Source organism: Podarcis bocagei, assembly GCF_964188305.1.
Source record: "Podarcis bocagei genome assembly, chromosome: 2".
Classification (NCBI taxonomy): domain Eukaryota; kingdom Metazoa; phylum Chordata; class Lepidosauria; order Squamata; family Lacertidae; genus Podarcis; species Podarcis bocagei.
Window position 1 is genome coordinate 14,980,532 of NC_138126.1, and position 19,447 is coordinate 14,999,978.

A 19,447-nucleotide genomic window follows, 5' to 3' on the forward strand; every position below is an offset into this window, starting at 1 on the left:
AGGCAAAGGTCCAGATGTAGAGTTGGTGCTAGATATCTCCAGATTGTCAGCAACATAGAGTTCTTTGGTGTTGTTGCCATAGAAATGTCGGAGGCGCCAAATTCCTCATCTAATTTGGTGTCGTTTGAAAAGGGAACAGGGAGTTGCACTGATGTCTTTCTATGGAATAAAGAGCTGTTGGACGTCTTTAAATATCGTGCTCTAGGCTCTACTGTCCTTATATTTTGGGTAGAAATCTCAGTCTTTATACTCATTAGCCTCTTCTTCAGGTCTTGTAATTCTAGGCTTACAGAGTTCTTTTCTTCCTTCGGGCAATTAGTATTTCTAGTGTTGAGCTTGGTTTCCTTTATCCGCATTAGCTTTGACTCTATGCAAGGGACAAATTGCCTCCTATTTTTGTCCTTAAATACCCTCACTGGGCGGAGAGAATGGAACCACCATAGGGTATCCTTTATCTCCATGAGTCGAGATGGGAGGGTTGATGACCTAAAGGCTCATGGTGTATCTCAAGGTAGGCAGGAAGTGGAAATTTTCTAGATCTACATTTCGGTAATGGTAATTCAGGAGCTGAGACAAGGACATGGTAATTTGTCTGCGGTTCATCCACCTATGAGTATATTGGTGAATCTCAAGCATTATCTGGTTCGTTTGCAAGACTTGACAGGACCTCACTTCATCCATAGTTTGAGTTGGTGAGTTGTTAACAGAGTCATTTCTAATCATCCTTAGACTTTCTTCGCCGCCTCTATTGCATCTGCAGAAAACAGCAGCAGGAGACTTTTTCAGGTGGTTCACAATTTAGCGGAACCACCTGCAACATCGGGGCCCAGTACGGGCCACATGATCTCCTGCAATGATTTTGCAAAGTTTTTTGCAGATAAAATCACTCAGATTCGGGAAGAAGTAGACTCCACTGTGGGAGCAGGGCCAGGGCGGGAGAGTGCTAGAGTCCTGTCTAGTCAAGTTGTGTGGGATCAATTCCAGTCTGTTACCTCTGAGGATGTGGATAGGCTGCTTGGACGAGTGAAGCCAACCACCTGTCTCCTGGATCCTTGCCAATCCTGGCTTATAAAAGCTAGCCGGGAAGGACTGGGCGATGGGCTTTGTGGGGTGGTGAATGCTTCCCTCCGTGAGGGAGCCTTCCCAGACCCGCTGAAAGAGGCGGTTATTAAACCGCTTCTTAAAAAACCATCTTTAGATGCGGCCACGATGGCCAATTATCGCCCAGTCTCAAATCTTCCATTCTTGGGCAAGGTGATTGAGCTAGTGGTTGCTGAACAACTCCAGGCATGCCTGGAAGAAGCGGACCATTTGGATCCCTTTCAGGCCTCATCATGGGACTGAAACTGCCTTGGTCGCACTGGTTGATGATCTCCGGCGGGCTAGGGACAAAAGTGAGAGCAGTTTCCTAGTTCTGCTGGATCTCTCAGCGGCGTTTGATACCATCGACCATAACATCTTTCTCGACCGTCTTGAGGGGCAGGGAACTGGGGGCATTGTCATACAGTGGTTCCGCTCCTTCCTCCTGGGCCATGTTCAGAAAGTGGTGGTGGGGGATGAGTGTTCAGACCCCTGGGCACTCACTTGTGGGGTGCCTCAGGGTTCTGTCCTCTCCCCCATGCTTTTCAACATTTACATGCAGCCACTGGGAGAGATTATCAGGAGGTTTGGGCTGGGTGTTCATCAGTATGCGGATGATACCCAGCTCTACCTCTCTTTTAAATCAGAACCAGGGAAGGTGGTGAAGGTCCTGTGTGAGTGTCTGGAGGCGGTTGGAGGATGGATGGCGGCTAACAGATCGAGGTTGAATCCTGACAAGACAGAAGTACTGTTTTTGGGGGACAGGAGGCGAGGAGGTGTGGAGGATTCCCTGGTCCTAAATGGGGTAACTGTGCCCCTGAAGGACCAGGTGCGCAGCCTGGGAGTCATTTTGGACTCACAGCTGTCCATGGAGGCACAGGTCAAATCTGTATCCAGGGCAGCTGTTTACCAGCTCCATCTGGTACGTAGGCTGAGACCCTATCTGCCTGCAGACTGCCTCGCCAGAGTGCTGCATGCTCTGGTTATTTCCCACTTGGACTACTGCAATGCGCTCTACGTGGGGCTACCTTTGAAGTTGACCCGGAAACTACAACTAATCCAGAACGCGGCAGCTAGACTGGTGACTGGGAGCGGCCGCCGAGACCATATAACACCGGTCTTGAAAGACCTACATTGGCTCCCAGTACATTTCCGAGCACAATTCAAAGTGTTGGTGCTGACCTTTAAAGCCCTAAACGGCCTCAGTCCAGTATATCTGAAGGAGCGTCTCCGCCCCCATCTTTCTGCCTGGACACTGAGGTCCAGCTCTGAGGGCCTTCGAGCGGTTCCCTCGCTGCGAGAGGCCAAGTTACAGGGAACCAGGCAGATGGCCTTCTCGGTAGTGGCGCCAGCCCTGTGGAACACCCTCCCATCAGATGTCAAAGCGATAAACAACTTCCTGACATTCAGAAGACATCTGAAGGCATCCCTGTTCAGGGAAGTTTTTAATATGTGACATTTTAGTGTATTTTTCATCTTTGTTGGAAGCCGCCCAGAGTGGCTGGGGAAACCCAGCCAGATGGGCGGGGTACAAATAATACATTATTATTATTATTATTATTATTATTATTATTATTATTATTATTATTTATTAGATATTTGAACTTACTAGGAGTCAAATACCATCAGTACATCATTTTCATGTAGTTTTCTTTCAATGAACAGCAAGCTGTGAATTTCAGATTTGTTTTCCAAAGCCTCTCCCAATCTGCCATTTGTATGTTATATCCTAAGTCCCTTTCCCATTTAGTCATAACTGATTTGACCTGTTCATCCTTTGTATACCGTTCTAGGAGCAAGTTATACATTTTAGAGAGATCTCTTTATGTTACTTCCTAAGAGTTCTTTTTGAAATTGTGATGTCTCATAATTAAACCTTTCTTTTTGTCTATCTTTAAGATATCATTTAGTTGGTGGTACTGTAACCAGTCAGTTACAGCTTTCCTTATCTCTTCAAAATCTTTTAATTTCAGTTGGTTTTCAACTTCAGTTAACAGCTCTGTATAAGTCAGCCGATTACTTCTCATATTCAGTTTTTTTCAGAGATATTGCTTTCAAGGGAGAAAGCCACCAGGGTGTTTTTTACTCAAGCAAATTTTTATACTTCTCCCATACCCTAAAAATTGATTTTCTTACTATATGGTTCTGAAAAGCTCTATGCACCTTGGCCTTTTCCTACCATAAATATGCATGCTATCCATTATTCGCGGTTCTAGCAGATACAGGATGTTTCATAATAAAGTTTCAAACCCGGCAGGGCAAAACCTCCTCTCTCTCTTACATCTGTTAATAATTTATTTTTAATTCTTGATTTTGTCCCTTGGATAGCTTCAAAAAGAGGATTAGACTGATGTATGTGCTCTGCCCTCACGGTCCTAGGCAATAATGCTTCTTGATACTAGTTCCTGGAAAGCACAGGAAGGCAGAGGGTGCTTGTACTCAAATCCTGCTTGCTGGATTCCCACAGGCATCTGGCCACTGTGAGAGCAGGATGCTGGACTAGGTGGGCCTTTGCCCAATCGAGCAGGCTCTTCTTATGTTCTGATACAGGCATCCCCAAACTTGGCCCTCCAGATGTTTTGGGACTACAACGTCCATCATCCCTAGCTAATAGGAACAGTGGTCAGGGCTGATGGGATTTGTAGGCCCAAAACATCTGGAGGGCCAAGTTTGGGGATGCCTGTTCTAAGATTGCAATATTCTTACAGTTACATGTGGCAAAGTAACAGAAAAGTTTGACTTCTTAGTCATAGGAGAGACTGCTATTTGAGCCTGTGATCATTTCCTCCCTGGAAAAAGAGAAATACTGTGGTACCTCAGGTTACATACGCTTCAGGTTACATACACTTCAGGTTACAGACTCTGCTCACCCAGAAATAGTGCTTCAGGTTAAGAACTTTGCTTCAGGATGGGAACAGAAATAGTGCTCCTGTGGCGCAGCAGCAGCAGGAGGCCCCATTCGCTAAAGTGCTGCTTCAGGTTAAAAACAGTTTCAGGTTAAGAACGGACCTCCGGAACGAATTAAGTACTTAACCCGAGGTACCACTGTACAGAGATGTGTCTAAGAAGCCAGTTCCACCATAAATTATAAAATATTGCAGCTTATTAAGTGTGAATGGAGTGATCATGTGTTTTTCTTGCCATTATCTCACATGCATTCCTAAAGTATGGAACATAAGAAAGGACAGTGGAGAAAGGAGACAGTGTTAAAATAAGAGAAGGGGCATACTGGGACTGACATGTGTTCAGTTCCTTTCTTGGCTTTATTGTAAGTCTTAACAGGATTCTCTTCCCCCTCCCCCCTCCTAAACAGGTGAGGAAGACGATGGCCAGAATTCTATGGAACCATCTGTGAATTCATTGGGAAGAACAAAGAAACAGTTTAAATGCATGGAATGTGGGATGTTCTTTAGTCACAGTGGAAGACTGAGGACACATCAACGAATTCACACAGGGGAGAAACCATTTGAATGTATTGAATGTGGAAAGAGCTTCAATAATAGTGGAAACCTTAGACAACATCAACAAACTCACACGGGGGAGAAACTATTTGAATGTACTCAATGTGGAAAGTGCTTCAGTCGATATGGAACACTTAGAATACACCAACGAACTCACACAGGGGAGAAACCATTTAAATGTATTGAATGTGGAAAGAGCTTCAGTGGAAGTGGAGACCTTAGAAGACATCAACAAACTCACACGGGGGAGAAACCATTTGAATGTATTCAATGTGGAAAGTGCTTCAGTCAATATGGAACACTTAGAATACACCAACTAACTCACACGGGGGAGAAACCATTTAAATGTATTGAATGTGGAAAGTGCTTCAGTCGATATGGAACACTTAGGATGCATCAACGAACTCACACAGGGGAGAAACCATTTAAATGTATTGAATGTGGAAAGAGCTTCAGTGGAAGTGGAGACCTTAGAAGACATCAACAAACTCACACGGGGGAGAAACCATTTGAATGTATTCAATGTGGAAAGTGCTTCAGTCAATATGGAACACTTAGAATACACCAACTAACTCACACGGGGGAGAAACCATTTAAATGTATTGAATGTGGAAAGTGCTTCAGTCGATATGGAACACTTAGAATGCACCAACGAACTCACACGGGGGAGAAACCATTTAAATGTATTGAATGTGGAAAGTGCTTCAGTCGATATGGAACACTTAGAATGCACCAACAAACTCACACGGGGGAGAAACCATTTAAATGTATTGAATGTGGAAAGAGCTTCAGTAGAAGTGAACACCTTAGAATACACCAACGAACTCACACGGGGGAGAAACCATTTAAATGTATTGAATGTGGAAAGAGCTTCAGTGAAAGTGGAGCACTAAGAAAACACCAACGAACTCACACGGGGGAGAAACCATTTAAATGTATTGAATGTGGAATGAGCTTCAGGGAAAGTGGAGACCTTAGAAGACACCAACCAACTCACACGGGGCAGAAACCATTTAAATGTATTGAATGTGGAAAGAGCTTCAGTAGAAGTGAACACCTCAGAATACACCAACGAACTCACACGGGGGAGAAACCATTTAAATGTATTGAATGTGGAAAGAGCTTCAGTGAAAGTGGAGCACTAAGAAAACACCAACGAACTCACACGGGGGAGAAACCATTTAAATGTATTGAATGTGGAATGAGCTTCAGGGAAAGTGGAGACATTAGAAGACACCAACCAACTCACACGGGGCAGAAACCATTTAAATGTATTGAATGTGGAAAGAGCTTCAATAATAGTGGAAACCTTAGACAACATCAACAAACTCACACAGGGGAGAAACCATTTGAATGTATTCAATGTGGAAAGTGCTTCAGTCGATATGGAACACTTAGAATACACCAACTAACTCACATGGGGGAGAAACCATTTAAATGTACTGAATGTGGAAAGTGCTTCAATAATAGTGGAAACCTTAGACGACATCAACAAACTCACACGGGGGAGAAACCATTTAAATGTATTGAATGTGGAAAGTGCTTCAGTCGATATGGAACACTTAGAATGCACCAACGAACTCACACAGGGGAGAAACCATTTAAATGTATTGAATGTGGAAAGAGCTTCGGTGAAAGTGGACAGCTTAGAAGACATCAACAAACTCACACGGGGGAGAAACCATTTGAATGTACTCAATGTGGAAAGAGCTTCAGTCAAAATGGAACACTTAGAATACACCAACAAACTCACATGGGGGAGAAACCATTTAAATGTATTGAATGTGGAAAGAGCTTCAGTCGAAATGGAAACCTTAGAAGCCATCAACTAACTCACACGGGGGAGAAACCATTTAAATGTATTGAATGTGGAAAGAGCTTCAATAATAGTGGAAACCTTAGACGACATCAACAAACTCACACGGGGAGAAACCATTTGAATGTATTCAATGTGGAAAGTGCTTCAGTCGATATGGAACACTTAGAATACACCAACTAACTCACACGGGGGAGAAACCATTTAAATGTATTGAATGTGGAAAGTGCTTCAGTCGAAATGGAACACTTAGAATGCACCAACGAACTCACACAGGGGAGAAGCCATTTAAATGTATTGAATGTGGAAAGAGCTTCAGTGGAAGTGGAGCACTAAGAAGACACCAACGAACTCACACGGGGGAGAAACCCTTTGCATGTATTGAATGTGGAAAGAGCTTCAGTCAACATGGATACCTTAGAATACATCAGCGAACTCACACAGGGGAGAAACCATTTAAATGTATTGAATGTGGAAAGAGCTTCAGTGGAAGTGGAGACCTTAGAACGCACCAACGAACTCACACGGGAGAAACCATTTAAATGTACTGAATATGGGAAAGAGCTTCCATCCATATAGACACCTTATAAGACACCAACTAACACATGGGGAATAAACCATTTTAATGTATGGCATGTGGAAGGAGCTGCAGCAAAAGTAGAGCACTTAGAATACACCAACTAACTCATACAGGGGAGAAACCATTGGAATGTATTGAATGTGGAAAGAGCTTCAACAGGAAGGATAAACTTACATTACATTGGCGAACTCCCACAGGGGAGAAGCTTAAGTCAATATGGAAGCTTAGGAAACATCCGCTGACTCACATGGGGAAAACCAGATTTATGAAACGTGGAAAGAGCTTCAGACGGAGTGAAGACCTTACTATCCATAAGAAAATTCACACAGGCAGGAAACCATATAAATGTATGGAGTTTTCCACTCAGGTTTCCCAGATTTCCTGGGAAGTGAAGATGATTGTCAAGTCTCTGGATGTACAGAAAAGAACTTCAATAATAATAATAATATTTTTATTTGTACCACGCCCACCTGGCTGGATTTCCCCCGCCAATCTTGGTGGCTTCCAACAAAAAACCTGATTTCCCGGGAAGTGAAGATTATTGTCAAGTCTCTGGATGTACAGAAAAGAATTTGGCAGTGTTTGTTTTCAATAATAATAATAGCAACAGCAACAATAATAACAATAATATAATTTATGCCACACCCATCTGGCTGGCTTTCCCCTGCGGCACAGCCACTTGGTGGCTTCCAACAAAATATTGAAATACAATAGTCCTTCAGATATTAAAAGCTTCCCTAAACAGGGCAGCCTTCAGATGTCTTTTAAAGTCTGGTGGCTGTTTTTTCCTTTGACATCTGGTGGGAGGGTATTCCACAGGGAGGGCACCACTACCGAGAAGGCCTTCTGCCTGATTCCCTGTAAGTTCACTTCTCGCAGTGAGGCAACCGCCAGAAGGCTCTTGGTGCTGGACCTCCATGTCCAGGCAGAACGATGGGGGTGGAGACTCTACTTCAGGTATACTGGATTGAGGCCGTTTAGCGCCTTAAAGGTCAGCACCAACGCTTTGATTTGTGCTCAGAAATGCAATGGGAGCCTATGTTGGTTTTTCAATACCAGTGTTATGTGGTCTTGGCGGCTGCACCCTGTCAACAGTCTAGCTGCTGCATTCTGGATTAGTTGCAGTTTCCGGACCACTTACAAAGGTAGCCCCACGTAGAGCGCATTGCAATAGTCCAAACAGGAGATAACTGGAGCATACACTACTCTGGCAAGACAGTCTGAGGGCAGATAGGGTCTTAGCCTGCGTACCAGATTGAGCTGGTAAACAGCTGCCCTGGACACAGAATTGACCTGCGCTTCTATTGACAGCTGCAAATCCAAAATGACTGTGCACCTGGTCCTTTAGGGGCACAGTTACCCCATTCAGGACCAGGGAGTTCTCCACACCTGCCTGCCTCCTGTCTCCGAAAAAAGGACCTCTACCTTGTCAGCATTCAACTTTAATATGTTAGCTGCCATCCATCCTCCAACCACCTCCAGACACTCACACAGGACCTTCATCATCTTCACTGGTTCTGATTTGAAAGAGAAGTAGAGCTGGGTATCCGCATACTGATGAACATCCAGCCCAAACCCCCTGATCTCTCCCAGCGGCTTCATGTAGAAATCTGAAAAGCATGGGGAGAGGACGGAACCCTGAGGCACCCCACAAGTGAGAGCTCAGGGGTCTGAACACTCATCTCCCAACACCACTTTCTGAACACGGCCCAGGAGGAAGGAGTGGAACCACTGTATAACAGTTCCTCCAGCTCCCAGCCCCTCTAGACGGTCCAAAAGGTTGTTATGGCCGATGGTGTCAAAAGCCTCTGAATGATCCAGCAGAACTAGGAAACAGCTCTCACTTTTGTCCCTAGCCCGCCGGAAATCATCGTGTCCAGGTCAGTTTCAGTCCCATGGTGAGGCCTGAATCCCAACTGGAAGGGATCCAAATGGTCCACATCTTCCAGGCGTCCCTGGAGTTGTTCAGCAACCACCCAGTCAATCACCTTGCCAAAGAATGGAAGATTTGAGACTGGGCGATAGTTGGCCATATTGGCTGGGTCTAAAGATTTTTTTTTAAGAAGCACTTTAATACAGTGGTGCCTCGGATTACATACGCTTCAGGTTACAGACTTCGCTAACCCAGAAATATTACCTTGGGTTAAGAACTTTGCTTCAGGATGAGAACAGAAATTGTACAGCAGCAGCAGGAGGCCCGATTAGCTAAAGTGGTGCTTCAGGTTAAGAACAGTTTCACGTTAAGAACAGATCTCCAGAACGAATTAAGTTTTTAACCTGAGGTACCACTGTAACTGCCTCTTTCAGTGTGTCTGGGAAGGCTCCCTCACAGAGAGAAGCATTCACCACCCCACGGAGCCCATCGCCCAGCCCTTCCCGGCTAGCTTTTATGAGCCAGGATGGGCAAGGATCACGGAGACAGGTGGTTGGTTTGACTCATCTAAGCAGCCTGTCCACATCCTCGGACATAACAGATTGGAATTGATCCCACGCAACTTGACTAGACAGGACTCTAGCACTCACCAGCCCCCGCCCTGCTCCCACGGGGGAGTCTACCTCTCTTAATCTGAGTGACTTTATTTGCAAAAAAACTTTGCAAAATCATTGCAGGAGATCATGTGGCCTGTACCGGGCGCCATTGGAGAGATGGTTCCATTAAATTGCAAACCACCTGAAAGAGTCTCCTGCTGCTGTTTTCTGCAGATGCAGTAGAGGGGGTGAAGAAGGTTCTCTTCACCTTCACTATCGCCATTTGGTAGGCTCAACGTTGAGCTCTAACCCGTGTCCGGTCAGATTCAGAATGAGGTTTCTGCCACTGGCGCTCTAGCCATCTCGTTGCCCTCAGATCCTTGGAAAACCATGGGGCTGTCTGGTCTCCATGCAATCGGAGTGGGCTTTTTGGAGCCAGATACTCAATAGCCCTGGTTAACTCCACATTACAACAGGCCACCAAGGAATCAGCTGAAAGGCCATCAACATGGGATAAAACATCCCCTGCCACTCTCTGGAAACCATTTGGATCCATTAAGTGGCGGTGGCGGACCATCCAAATTGAACCCACCTCCCTGCAGAAGGGAAGGGTTGTGAAGTCCAGTTGCACCAGGAAGTGATCTGAACATGGCACTTATTTAGTTTCGCTTTTACTTAGTGTCAGATCACCAACATCCATAGAGGAGAAAAACCAGGTCTAAGGCATTTCTGCGACTATAAGTTGGCCAAACTTATTTAGGGACAGCCCATGGAGGCCATGCTTTCCACAAAGTCCCAATCGGCCCCTTGTAAGGTTGTGTCGGCGTGAATGTTAAAATCCCCCAGGACAACCAAATTAGGAGTCTCCAGGAGAACATCTGCCACAACATGAAGCAGCTTGGGCAGGGAATCCTTGGTGCAGCGGGGTGGTCGGCATAGGCGCCGACTCCATGGGGCTTGAGGGGGCTCGAGCCCCCTCAAAAAATTTTTTGGGGGGGCTCAGCCCCCCCAATAATCTCAGGCGGGCGCCCTTCCAGCAGAGCGCCGCCGCCGCCCCCCGCCTCCTCCTTCGCCAGCCAGCCAGCCGCGCGCCCTAATCGGAGAGCCCCGGCCGGAAATCCCGCGAGAACAGGGGAATCCCGACTGGCCACACCTCCCAGCCAGCCAATCGGCTGGCTGGGGGGGCGTGGCTTGCCATATTTAGGGCCGGAGCCACTTTATTTGCATATTCATGAGCTTATTTATTATTCATGAGCTTTCCCGGGCCCCCCCAATATTTTTTCTAAGTCCGCGTCCCTGGTGGTCGGTACACCAAAAGGAATCCTGTACTGCCCCTATTGTCCAACTTCAAGAATATGCACTCAGAGAACTGTGTCTTCCCAATAGGACGCCTGGTGCAAATTACTGACTTCCTACAAATCACTGCAAACCACCCACCCCCTTGCCCACATGACTTGGGTTGCTGTGCGTAAGAGAAACCTGGTGGACAAGCAGTGGCAAGGACAGGTCCACCTGCTTCATCCCACCAAGTCTCTGTTACACATGCCAGGTCAAGTTCTCCATGCACGATCAAGTCATGGATGGCAGTGGTCTTATGAATCATTGACCTGGCATTCCATAGCAGCACCTTCGGGTCATGTGGGTCTCCCTTGCTGATTCCAGTATCCATCCAAATGACACCAGACCCGGAGGCAGGGATAGTCCTCAAACTAAGATGGGGGGCAATACTATTTGATGACCCTCTTTTTTTCTTAATTTATACTTCGACATCACACAAACAAGCATTGAATAAAACGAACAAACAATAGAAAACAGAAGAAAATGCAAAAACTAAATTACAAGGATCTAAACATAATATGCAATCAAAAATGCAAAACATTATATTCTCTCCAAAAAAGGAAAAAGAACGGGGAAAAAACACCAAAAAAGAAGAAAGGGGGGGAATGACTTCTTACTAACTCCATGTGGCTCTTTATTCTTCATATCACTAGTTGACTGTAATGATTAATTTTTTGGAGAATTATTCTAATTACCTGTGAGATTTTTATTCTAAACTAAGCCAAGTATGAATCTGGAAATCGGTTCTCTTCGTATAATTTATAAAGACTTCCCACTCTCTCCTTATTTTCTCATTAGAATAACTTCTTATTAAACCTGTAAGTCTGGCTAATTCACGATATCCTTACAATTTAAGAACTCTTCCTTCTTTTGTTGGTGTTATGTTACTTCTCCAATTTTTAGCCATTACTATCCTGGCCGCCATTACGGCATACAATAATACTCTTTTGGCTTCTTTTGGGATGTCTGTTGTTCATAGAATCATAGAATCATAGAGTTGGAAGAGACCACAAGGGCCATCGAGTCCAACCACCTGCCAAGCAGGAAACACCATCAGAGCACTCCTGACATATGGTTGTCAAGCCTCTGCTTAAAGACCTCCAAAGTAGGAGACTCCACCACACTCCTTGGCAGCAAATTCCACTGTCGAACAGCTCTTACTGTCAGGAAGTTCTTCCTAATGTTTAGGTGGAATCTTCTTTCTTGTAGTTTGGATCCATTGCTCCGTGTCCGCTTCTCTGGAGCAGCAGAAAACAACCTTTCTCCCTCCTCTATGTGACATCCTTTTATATATTTGAACATGGCTATCATATCACCCCTTAACCTCCTCTTCTCCAGGCTAAACATGCCCAGCTCCCTTAGCCGTTCCTCATAAGGCATCGTTTCCAGGCCTTTGACCATTTTGGTTGCCCTCCTCTGGACACGTTCCAGTTTGTCAGTGTCCTTCTTGAATTGTGGTGCCCACAACTGGACACATTACTCCAGGTGTGGAAGACAGTGGCACTATTACTTCCCTTGATCTAGATGCTATACTCCTATTGATGCAGCCCAGAATTGCATTGGCTTTTTTAGCTGCCGCGTCACACTGTTGGCTCATGTCAAGTTTGTGGTCAACCAAGACTCCTAGATCCTTTTCACATGTACTGCTCTCAAGCCAGGTGTCACCCATCTTGTATTTGTGCCTCTCATTTTTTTTGCCCAAGTGCAATACTTTACATTTCTCCCTGTTAAAATTCATCTTGTTTGTTTTGGCCCAGTTCTCTAGTCTGTCAAGGTCGTTTTGAAGTGTGATCCTGTCCTCTGGGGTGTTAGCCACCCCTCCCAGTTTGGTGTCATCAAACTGTTAATAGGCCCCAAAAAACATTTCTTTAAGTTTGCACCTCCAACACTTTCCACTGGTGTTTTGGTACATTTTAGCCAATTTCGAGGGTTTAAGATACCATCTGTATATCATTTTTTTAAAAAAAATATTTTATTGTATAACATGCTGTAAATCTTATGTCTCTTTTCCATAAGTTTCCCCAGTTTTCTAAATCAATTGAATGACCGATATCTTGTGCCCATTTGACCATGACATCTTTAAACTCTTTGTCTCTTAAGTGCCAGTTTAATAATAGTTTATACATTTGGATAAATTTTTATCATCATTTATAATCAATTTTTTGTCTATTTCAGATAATTTTGTATCAAATCCATTTACATTCTTGTCTTCCTCAAAAATTGCATTTAATTGATGGTATTGAAACCAGCCTATTTCTGTATGCCTTATTTTTTCATATTTTTTTCATTTGTAATCTATTATTTACTTCCTCTAAAAGATCTTTATATGTCAACCAATTTGAATCCATATTTTTTCTTTTTACTGCCTCTGCCTCCATTGGTGACAACCACCATGGGGTTTTTGGTTCTAATAATTTTTTGTTCCTTTCCCAAACTTCATATAAGGCTTTCCTAATAATGTGATTTAGGAATCCCTTGTGGATTTTTGCTTTATTATAACCCGGGTAGCCGTGCCACCCCACTATATTATCCCAGCCCTCAATATCCAATAATTTAGTATTCTTCAAGATCATCCATTCCTTGAGCTAGACCAGGCAGGCAACTTCATAGTAGATCCTAAAATCTGGCATTCCAAACCCTCCTTTGCTTTTGGTTTTTGTTAATAGTTTAAATTTAATTCTGGTTTTTTTGCCCGGCCAAATGTATTTTGCCAAATACCTGTGCCATTTTTAAAAACAATTTAAGCCATTAAGAACCGGAATTGATTGAAAAAGGAACTGCATTTTTGGTAAAACTACCATCTTGATTGTAGAAATTCTTCCCCACAACGTGAGTTTTAATTTACACCAGATTTCTAAGTCTTTCCTAATTTTGCTCCATACCTTAATATAATTGTCTTTCTATAAATTAATGTTTTTCATGGTTATCCAAATTCCTAAATACTTTGCTCTGTAATTTTAAGTCTATTTCTAACTTTACTTTTTCTTGTATATCTAATTTTTTTACCAGGAGTTTTGTTTTTTCTTTATTAATTTTGAATCGTGATAACTGTCCAAACGCCTTTCTTTTCCTTTCCTTTTATTATAATAATTTTTATTGATTTTCTTTCTTACAACAAATATCCATCACCATCACTAAATATTCCTATATCTCATCATAGTCTTTCAATTTTAACTTTCCTTCTTGTTCTATTAGTAATTCTCTGTATGTTGGCCATATTCCTTTCATTGTTGACATGTTAAGTGATAGCGCTTCAATGGGTGATAGCCACCATGGAGTTTGGGGTTCCAATAATTCTTTGTATTTTCCGCATAACTTTATTAAAAACTTATTATAGTATTGTGGAGTCCTTTGTGTACTTTTGTTTTCCCATACCACAAATATGCATGCCAACCAAATCTGTTGTCATGTCCTTCCAGTTCTATTGCCTCTTCTTTCTCCAATTTAATCCAATCCCGAATCCGAGTAAGACAAGCTGCTTCATAGTAAATTTTGAGATCTGGAAGGGAAAAGCCTCCCCTTTCTTTTAAGTCTGAGTTTTGTATTTTATTCTTGGCCTTGTTTTTTCCAACATTACTACAATACTCTAGAGCAGCCTTTTTCAACCTGTGGGTCCCCAGATGTTGCTGAACTACAACTCCCATCACCCCTAGCTAGCAAGGCCAGAGCTCAGGGATGATGGGAGTTGTAGTCCAACAACATCTGGGGACCCACAGGTTGAGAACTGCTGCTCTAGAGGGTTTTCTGTTGTAATTATTAGATTGTCTGCTTAGGCTCTGACCTTATAGGCCCTTTGTCCAACTTTAATTCCTTCTAATCTAGGGTCTTCTGTTACTGCTTTCAAATATACTTCCAGAAGTGTGATAAAGAGGAGAGGAGAAAGAGGGCAGCCCTGTCTTGTTCCCTTAGAGATATTAAAAGCTTCTGATATTTCACCATTTATAATTAGTCTGACCTTTTGGGAATTATAAATCGCTTTTATACCACTGCATATTTTCTCACTCAAACTCATCATTTCCAAAGTTTTTTGCATGAATGCCCCTGAAACATCAAATGCTTTCTCCGCATCCACCAAGAGCAGGGCTGCCTTTTTATCTGGTCTCATTTCTAGGTATTTTATTGTATCTACTAAGAATCATAAAGGTAAAGGGACCCCTGACCATTAGGTCCAGTCGCGGACAGCTCTAGGGTTGCGGTGCTCATCTCACTTTACTGGCCGAGGGAGCCGGCTTACAGCTTCCAGGTCATGTGGCCAGCATGACTAAGCCGCTTCTGGCGATCCGGAGCAGTGCACGGAAACGCCGTTCACCTTCCCGCTGGAGCGTTATGTAACAAAAAAATTTAAGGCCTTTTATATATAAAAGGTAAAGGTACCCTTGCCCATACAGGCCAGTCTTGACAGACTCTAGGGTTGTGCGCTCATCTCACTCTAGAGGCCGGGAGCCTATGCTGTCTGCAGACACTTCCGGGTCACGTGGCCAGCGTGACGAAGCTGCTGTGGCGAACCGGCACCAGAGCAGCAAACAGGACGCCGTTTACCTTCCCACTAGAAAGTGGTACCTATTTATCTACTTGCACCTAAGGGTGCTTTCAAACTGCTAGGTGGGCAGGAGCTGGGACCGAACGACGGGAGCTCAGCCCGCCGCGGGGATTCGAACTGCCGACCCTGTGATCGGCAAGTCCTAGGCGCTGAGGTTTTACCCACAGCGCCACCCGCGTCCCTTTTATATATAATAGATGTTCATAAATGTACCAACCAAACACGTACATAGATACGTGGAGCACGTCTCTGGAGCAGCACAGGAAGACCGTCCTGAAACCATTTTGACTCCCAAACTGACGAAATGTATTCTCTGCAAGGAGGGAGGGGGGAGGGGCCTTCCCATTGTCTCAGGAATTGGGTAATCACCGTCTCAAAGGAATGGCCAGACTACCAGGAAAGGCAATCAGATAAGACATTATCACATAACCTGGCAGACAGGAAAAACAACAACATTCAAAGTTCTGTTGTAGACCTCCTTTTCTGTGATGTAAGTATGATGTTGGTGGGGGGTGGTCTTGGGTTACACCCCTTCTGTGATGTATGTATGATGCATGGAGGGGTGGTCTTGAGCTCCAGGGCAGGGAATTTAAAAGGGCTATATAATGGCAGGCACACCTTTGTTCGGGGTCCTCTTCCATCCTCCTGCGTGTGAGGGGAGCAACCTGTTGCAACAGTTCAATAAAGATCAAGCTTACTAGCTGCTTTGCTTCTCAATAGTCTCTGGTTGGCTTCTTTGATTTTCTCCAACTGATGGAGAACCTGCAAAGGACTCTATAAAGGCTCTTGTGACCCCCATAAGGGAATAAGGGCAGATTTTGTTTACAACAGGTACCTATTTATCTACTTGCAGTTTGATGTGATTTCGAATTGCTAGGTTGGCAGGAGCAGAGACAGAGCAATGGGAGCTCACCCTTCGCGGGGATTCGAACCGCCGACCTTCTGATTGGCAAGCCCTTAGTGAGGACAATATATTCTTGCAGGAGCTGGGAGCCAAAGCAGGCACAGTCCAGATGAGGCAAAGTATAAGTTTATATTCCCTATGCACACGTTCCCTCCCTCCTCTTCCCATTGGTTGGGTGCTGCAAGGTTTTCCTTCCCCCAGTTATCAAATAACAGACAAGAGGCTGAAAGTGGAGAGAACCTCCTTCCTCCTCCGAGTTGCCTCCACTTCCGGCTTCACCAGCAGAGACAAAATTGGAGCTGGCAAAGGAGGGAGGGGAGGAGGCGGGAAGGGGGGCTGCATTGTGCGGAGGAGGGGGCTGCTTCCTAATCAAGCCTCCTAATTAAGCACCCTCACGCCCTGCCTCCCACGCGGGGGCTCCCATTCCCGCCCCCGCTGCCCGGGATTTCGGGTGAGTGCAAAGCCAATGGCGGGGAAGGAGGGAAGGGGCTTTGCGAGGGGGTCCAGGATGAGAAGCCCCCGGACGGGGAGGAGAGAAGGGAGGGAAGGGAGCTGTTTTCTTAAAGGGGGCCTTGAAGGGGGGGGGGAGAAGCTTCCTCCTGCAGGGATCTGGTGCAAAGGGAGTTGCAGGGAAGGAGGGGGGAGAGGGGAGAGGGGTGGGCATTGCTGGCCAGGATCGCCTTAATAGTATTACAGTGCTACCTCGGGTTACATACGCTTCAGGTTACAGACTCTGCTAACTCAGAAATAGTACCTTGGGTTAAGAACTTTGCTTCAGGATGAGAACAGAAATCACGCAGCAGCAGCGCGGTGGCGGGTGGTCCCATTAGCTAAAGTGGTGCTTCAGGTTAAGAACAGTTTCACGTTAAGAACGGACCTCCAGAACGAATTAAGTATTTAACCCAAGGTACCACTTTAAATTTAGTATCTATACCCCAGCAGAAGACCCCCTCGGAGGAGGACCTTATCATTAGGCAACAGGCGAGAGCCTTGCTCTTCTCCCAGGGGTTTGGCTTATTAAACAATCTATGGACTTCACAACTGAGTTGGGGGGGTGTTGTTTTTATTTCTTACTCTGCTATGCATCTCTGTGTTTTTCTCTTGGGTAAGGTAATTGAGAGAGCGGTTGCCGAACAGCTTGGTTGGTTTCTGGAGGAAACATCGGCTTTAGATCCATTTCAGTCCGGTTGCCGTCCTAGTTTTGGGACCGAGACGGCTCTGGTTGCCCTAACAGACGATCTCCGTAGACAACTGGATCGAGGCGGGTCAGGACTGGTGATCCTTCTAGATTTGTCATGGTCGATCATTATCTTTGCCTTTGACATGGTCGATCATGATCTTCTGGACCACCGCCTCGCAGACGTGGGGATACAGGGCATAGCCCGTAACTGGTTGTGCTCTTTTATCTCTGGTCGGGGACAGAGGGTGGCACTAGGGAGGGAAATGTCTTCGCACCACTCCTTGGTGTGTGGAGTGCCACAGGGCACAATTCTCTCCCCGATGCTTTTAAACATCTTTATGCGCCCCCTTGCCCAGATTATCCGGAGCTTTGGGCTGGGCTGTCACCAATATGCTGATGACACTCAGCTCTATCTGCTAATGGATGGCCACACCGACTCGGCCACACCGACACACTGACCAGATGCTTGGCAGCTAGATGGTTTCGTGGGAGCCGATTGAAACTAAATTCTTTGAAGACAGAGGTCCTATGGCTGGGTCGGGATGGCATGGGGATGAGAGACCAACTCCCTTCTCTTGTGGGGGCCCAATTAGTGCCATTGCCTTCCGTTAAGAGTTTGGGTATAATCCTTGACGCCTCCCTTTTCAGGGAGGCGCAAATTACAGCAACAGCCAAGGTGACATTTTTCCACCTTCGCCGCATCAAGCAGTTGGTCCCTTACCTTTCCCGCCCCGACCTGGCCACAGTGATCCATGCGACAGTCATCTCCAGGCTTGACTACTGTAATTCGCTCTACGCAGGGCTGCCCTTGAAACTGTCCCAGAAACTCCAGCAGGTGCAGAATGCTGCAGCGAGGCTCCTCATGGGGTCTCTGCCATGGGAACATATTCATCCAGTGCTTTTCAAGCTGCACTGGCTCCCGGTGGAGTACAGGGTCAGATTTAAGGTGCTGCTTTTGACCTTTAAAGCCCTTCACGGCCTAGGACCCTCATACCTATGGGACCGCCTCTCCCAGTATGCCCCATGGAGAGCCTCAAGGTCCATAAATAGCAACACCCTAGTGGTCCCGGGCCCTAAGGAAGTTAGATTGGCTTCAACCAGAGCCAGGGTCTTTTCAACTCTGGCTCCTGCCTGGTGGAACGCTCTGTCTCATGAAACCAGGGCCCTGCAGGATCTGATTTATTTCCGCAGGGTCTGTAAGACAGAGTTGTTCCGCCTGGCCTTTGGCTTGGTGCCAGTTTGATTCCCTCCCTCTCTTTTTTCTTTCCTTCTCCTCCTGCGAGGAGGCTACATTTTAATATTTTAATGTTTCAATATTTTAATGTTGTATTTTAATTTTGTTTTTAAGTTGTAATCATTCAACTTGTTTTTATTATTGCTTGTAAGCCGCTCTGAGCCCGGACTTGGCTGGAGAGGGCGGGGTATAAAAAATTATTATTATTATTATTGTTGTTGTTGTTGTTGTTGTTGGAAGCTGCCCTGTGATCTTTGGAAGAAGGGCAGTATAGAAATTTAAAGAACAGCAGTAAAAATAGGAAGCCCTCTTGCGGTCAAGGGGGGGGGTTGGGACAAAGTCTCTGACCAGCATGCATAGCAAGATGCGCTTAGGAGGGAATAATAATAATAATAATAATAATAATAATAATAATAATAATAATATAAATAAATAAAAACTGTGTTGCCTCAGCCACTCTGGGCGGCTTCCAACAAAAACACCAAAAATTTTAAAACATCGAAAACTTCCCTATATAGGGCTGCCATCATAAGACTACTGTTTTGTAGAAATGGCCCTCAAATATAAAGAAATGCCCTCTTTAAGGAATCCCGTGGCGTAAACGTGTATGTTGTCCTCTAGGTCCAAACACATAGTAAGAGCAAGCAGTGCTCCAAAGTGCTTCTCTTGTGAACTTGCCATCTAAGTTGTTTACTCCTGACCAAAGCTCCTGTTTCCCAAAAGGACTGGAGGGGGGCTCCTCACCACTTTTAACCCCCCCCCCACTCCCACCGCATGGAAGGCAGAGGACGTGTTTATTCACAATCCCAGTAAACCATGTGTGTATCTGAAGTGAACTGCAGCTC

At 45.1% G+C, this 19,447-nt stretch overlaps 2 protein-coding genes and 2 long non-coding RNA genes across 7 annotated transcripts in view; 3 read left to right on the forward strand and 1 right to left on the reverse strand.

Annotated features, from left to right (window-relative positions):
- Positions 1-6,373, forward strand: part of LOC308579635 (uncharacterized protein) — a gene marked incomplete at its 3' end in the record, with an annotated part of 42,628 nt that extends 36,255 nt beyond the window's left edge. The window contains exons 3-4 of the mRNA XM_081180588.1: positions 4,394-6,064; positions 6,363-6,373. Of these exons, the coding sequence (XP_081036714.1) occupies positions 4,394-6,064; positions 6,363-6,373 (1,682 nt within the window). The remainder of the gene's footprint in view (positions 1-4,393; positions 6,065-6,362) is intronic.
- The window catches only part of LOC308580547 (uncharacterized protein), a 147,209-nt gene that overhangs the window by 88,418 nt on the left and 39,344 nt on the right, over positions 1-19,447 (forward strand). The window contains exon 2 of one of the 3 annotated variants that reach the window (XM_081182360.1): positions 16,303-16,639. The gene's annotated coding sequence lies outside the window, so the exon portion shown is untranslated. Of the gene's footprint in view, positions 1-16,246; positions 16,640-19,447 lie in introns of those variants that run through there. The other 2 variants (XM_081182359.1, XM_081182361.1) reach the window with 2 other exon arrangements.
- LOC308581287 overlaps positions 1-19,447 on the forward strand; it is a 196,492-nt gene that overhangs the window by 43,035 nt on the left and 134,010 nt on the right. Inside the window, exon 2 of one of the 2 annotated variants that reach the window (XR_014004930.1) lies at positions 7,267-7,434. This is a non-coding gene — a long non-coding RNA (uncharacterized lncRNA). Of the gene's footprint in view, positions 1-6,620; positions 7,435-19,447 lie in introns of those variants that run through there. The other variant, XR_014004931.1, reaches the window with a different exon arrangement.
- On the reverse strand, positions 7,531-10,020 carry LOC308581312. Its single transcript, XR_014004959.1, has 2 exons — positions 8,031-10,020; positions 7,531-7,899 (listed from the first exon to the last, which is right to left on the reverse strand). It is a non-coding gene; the product is annotated as an uncharacterized lncRNA (long non-coding RNA).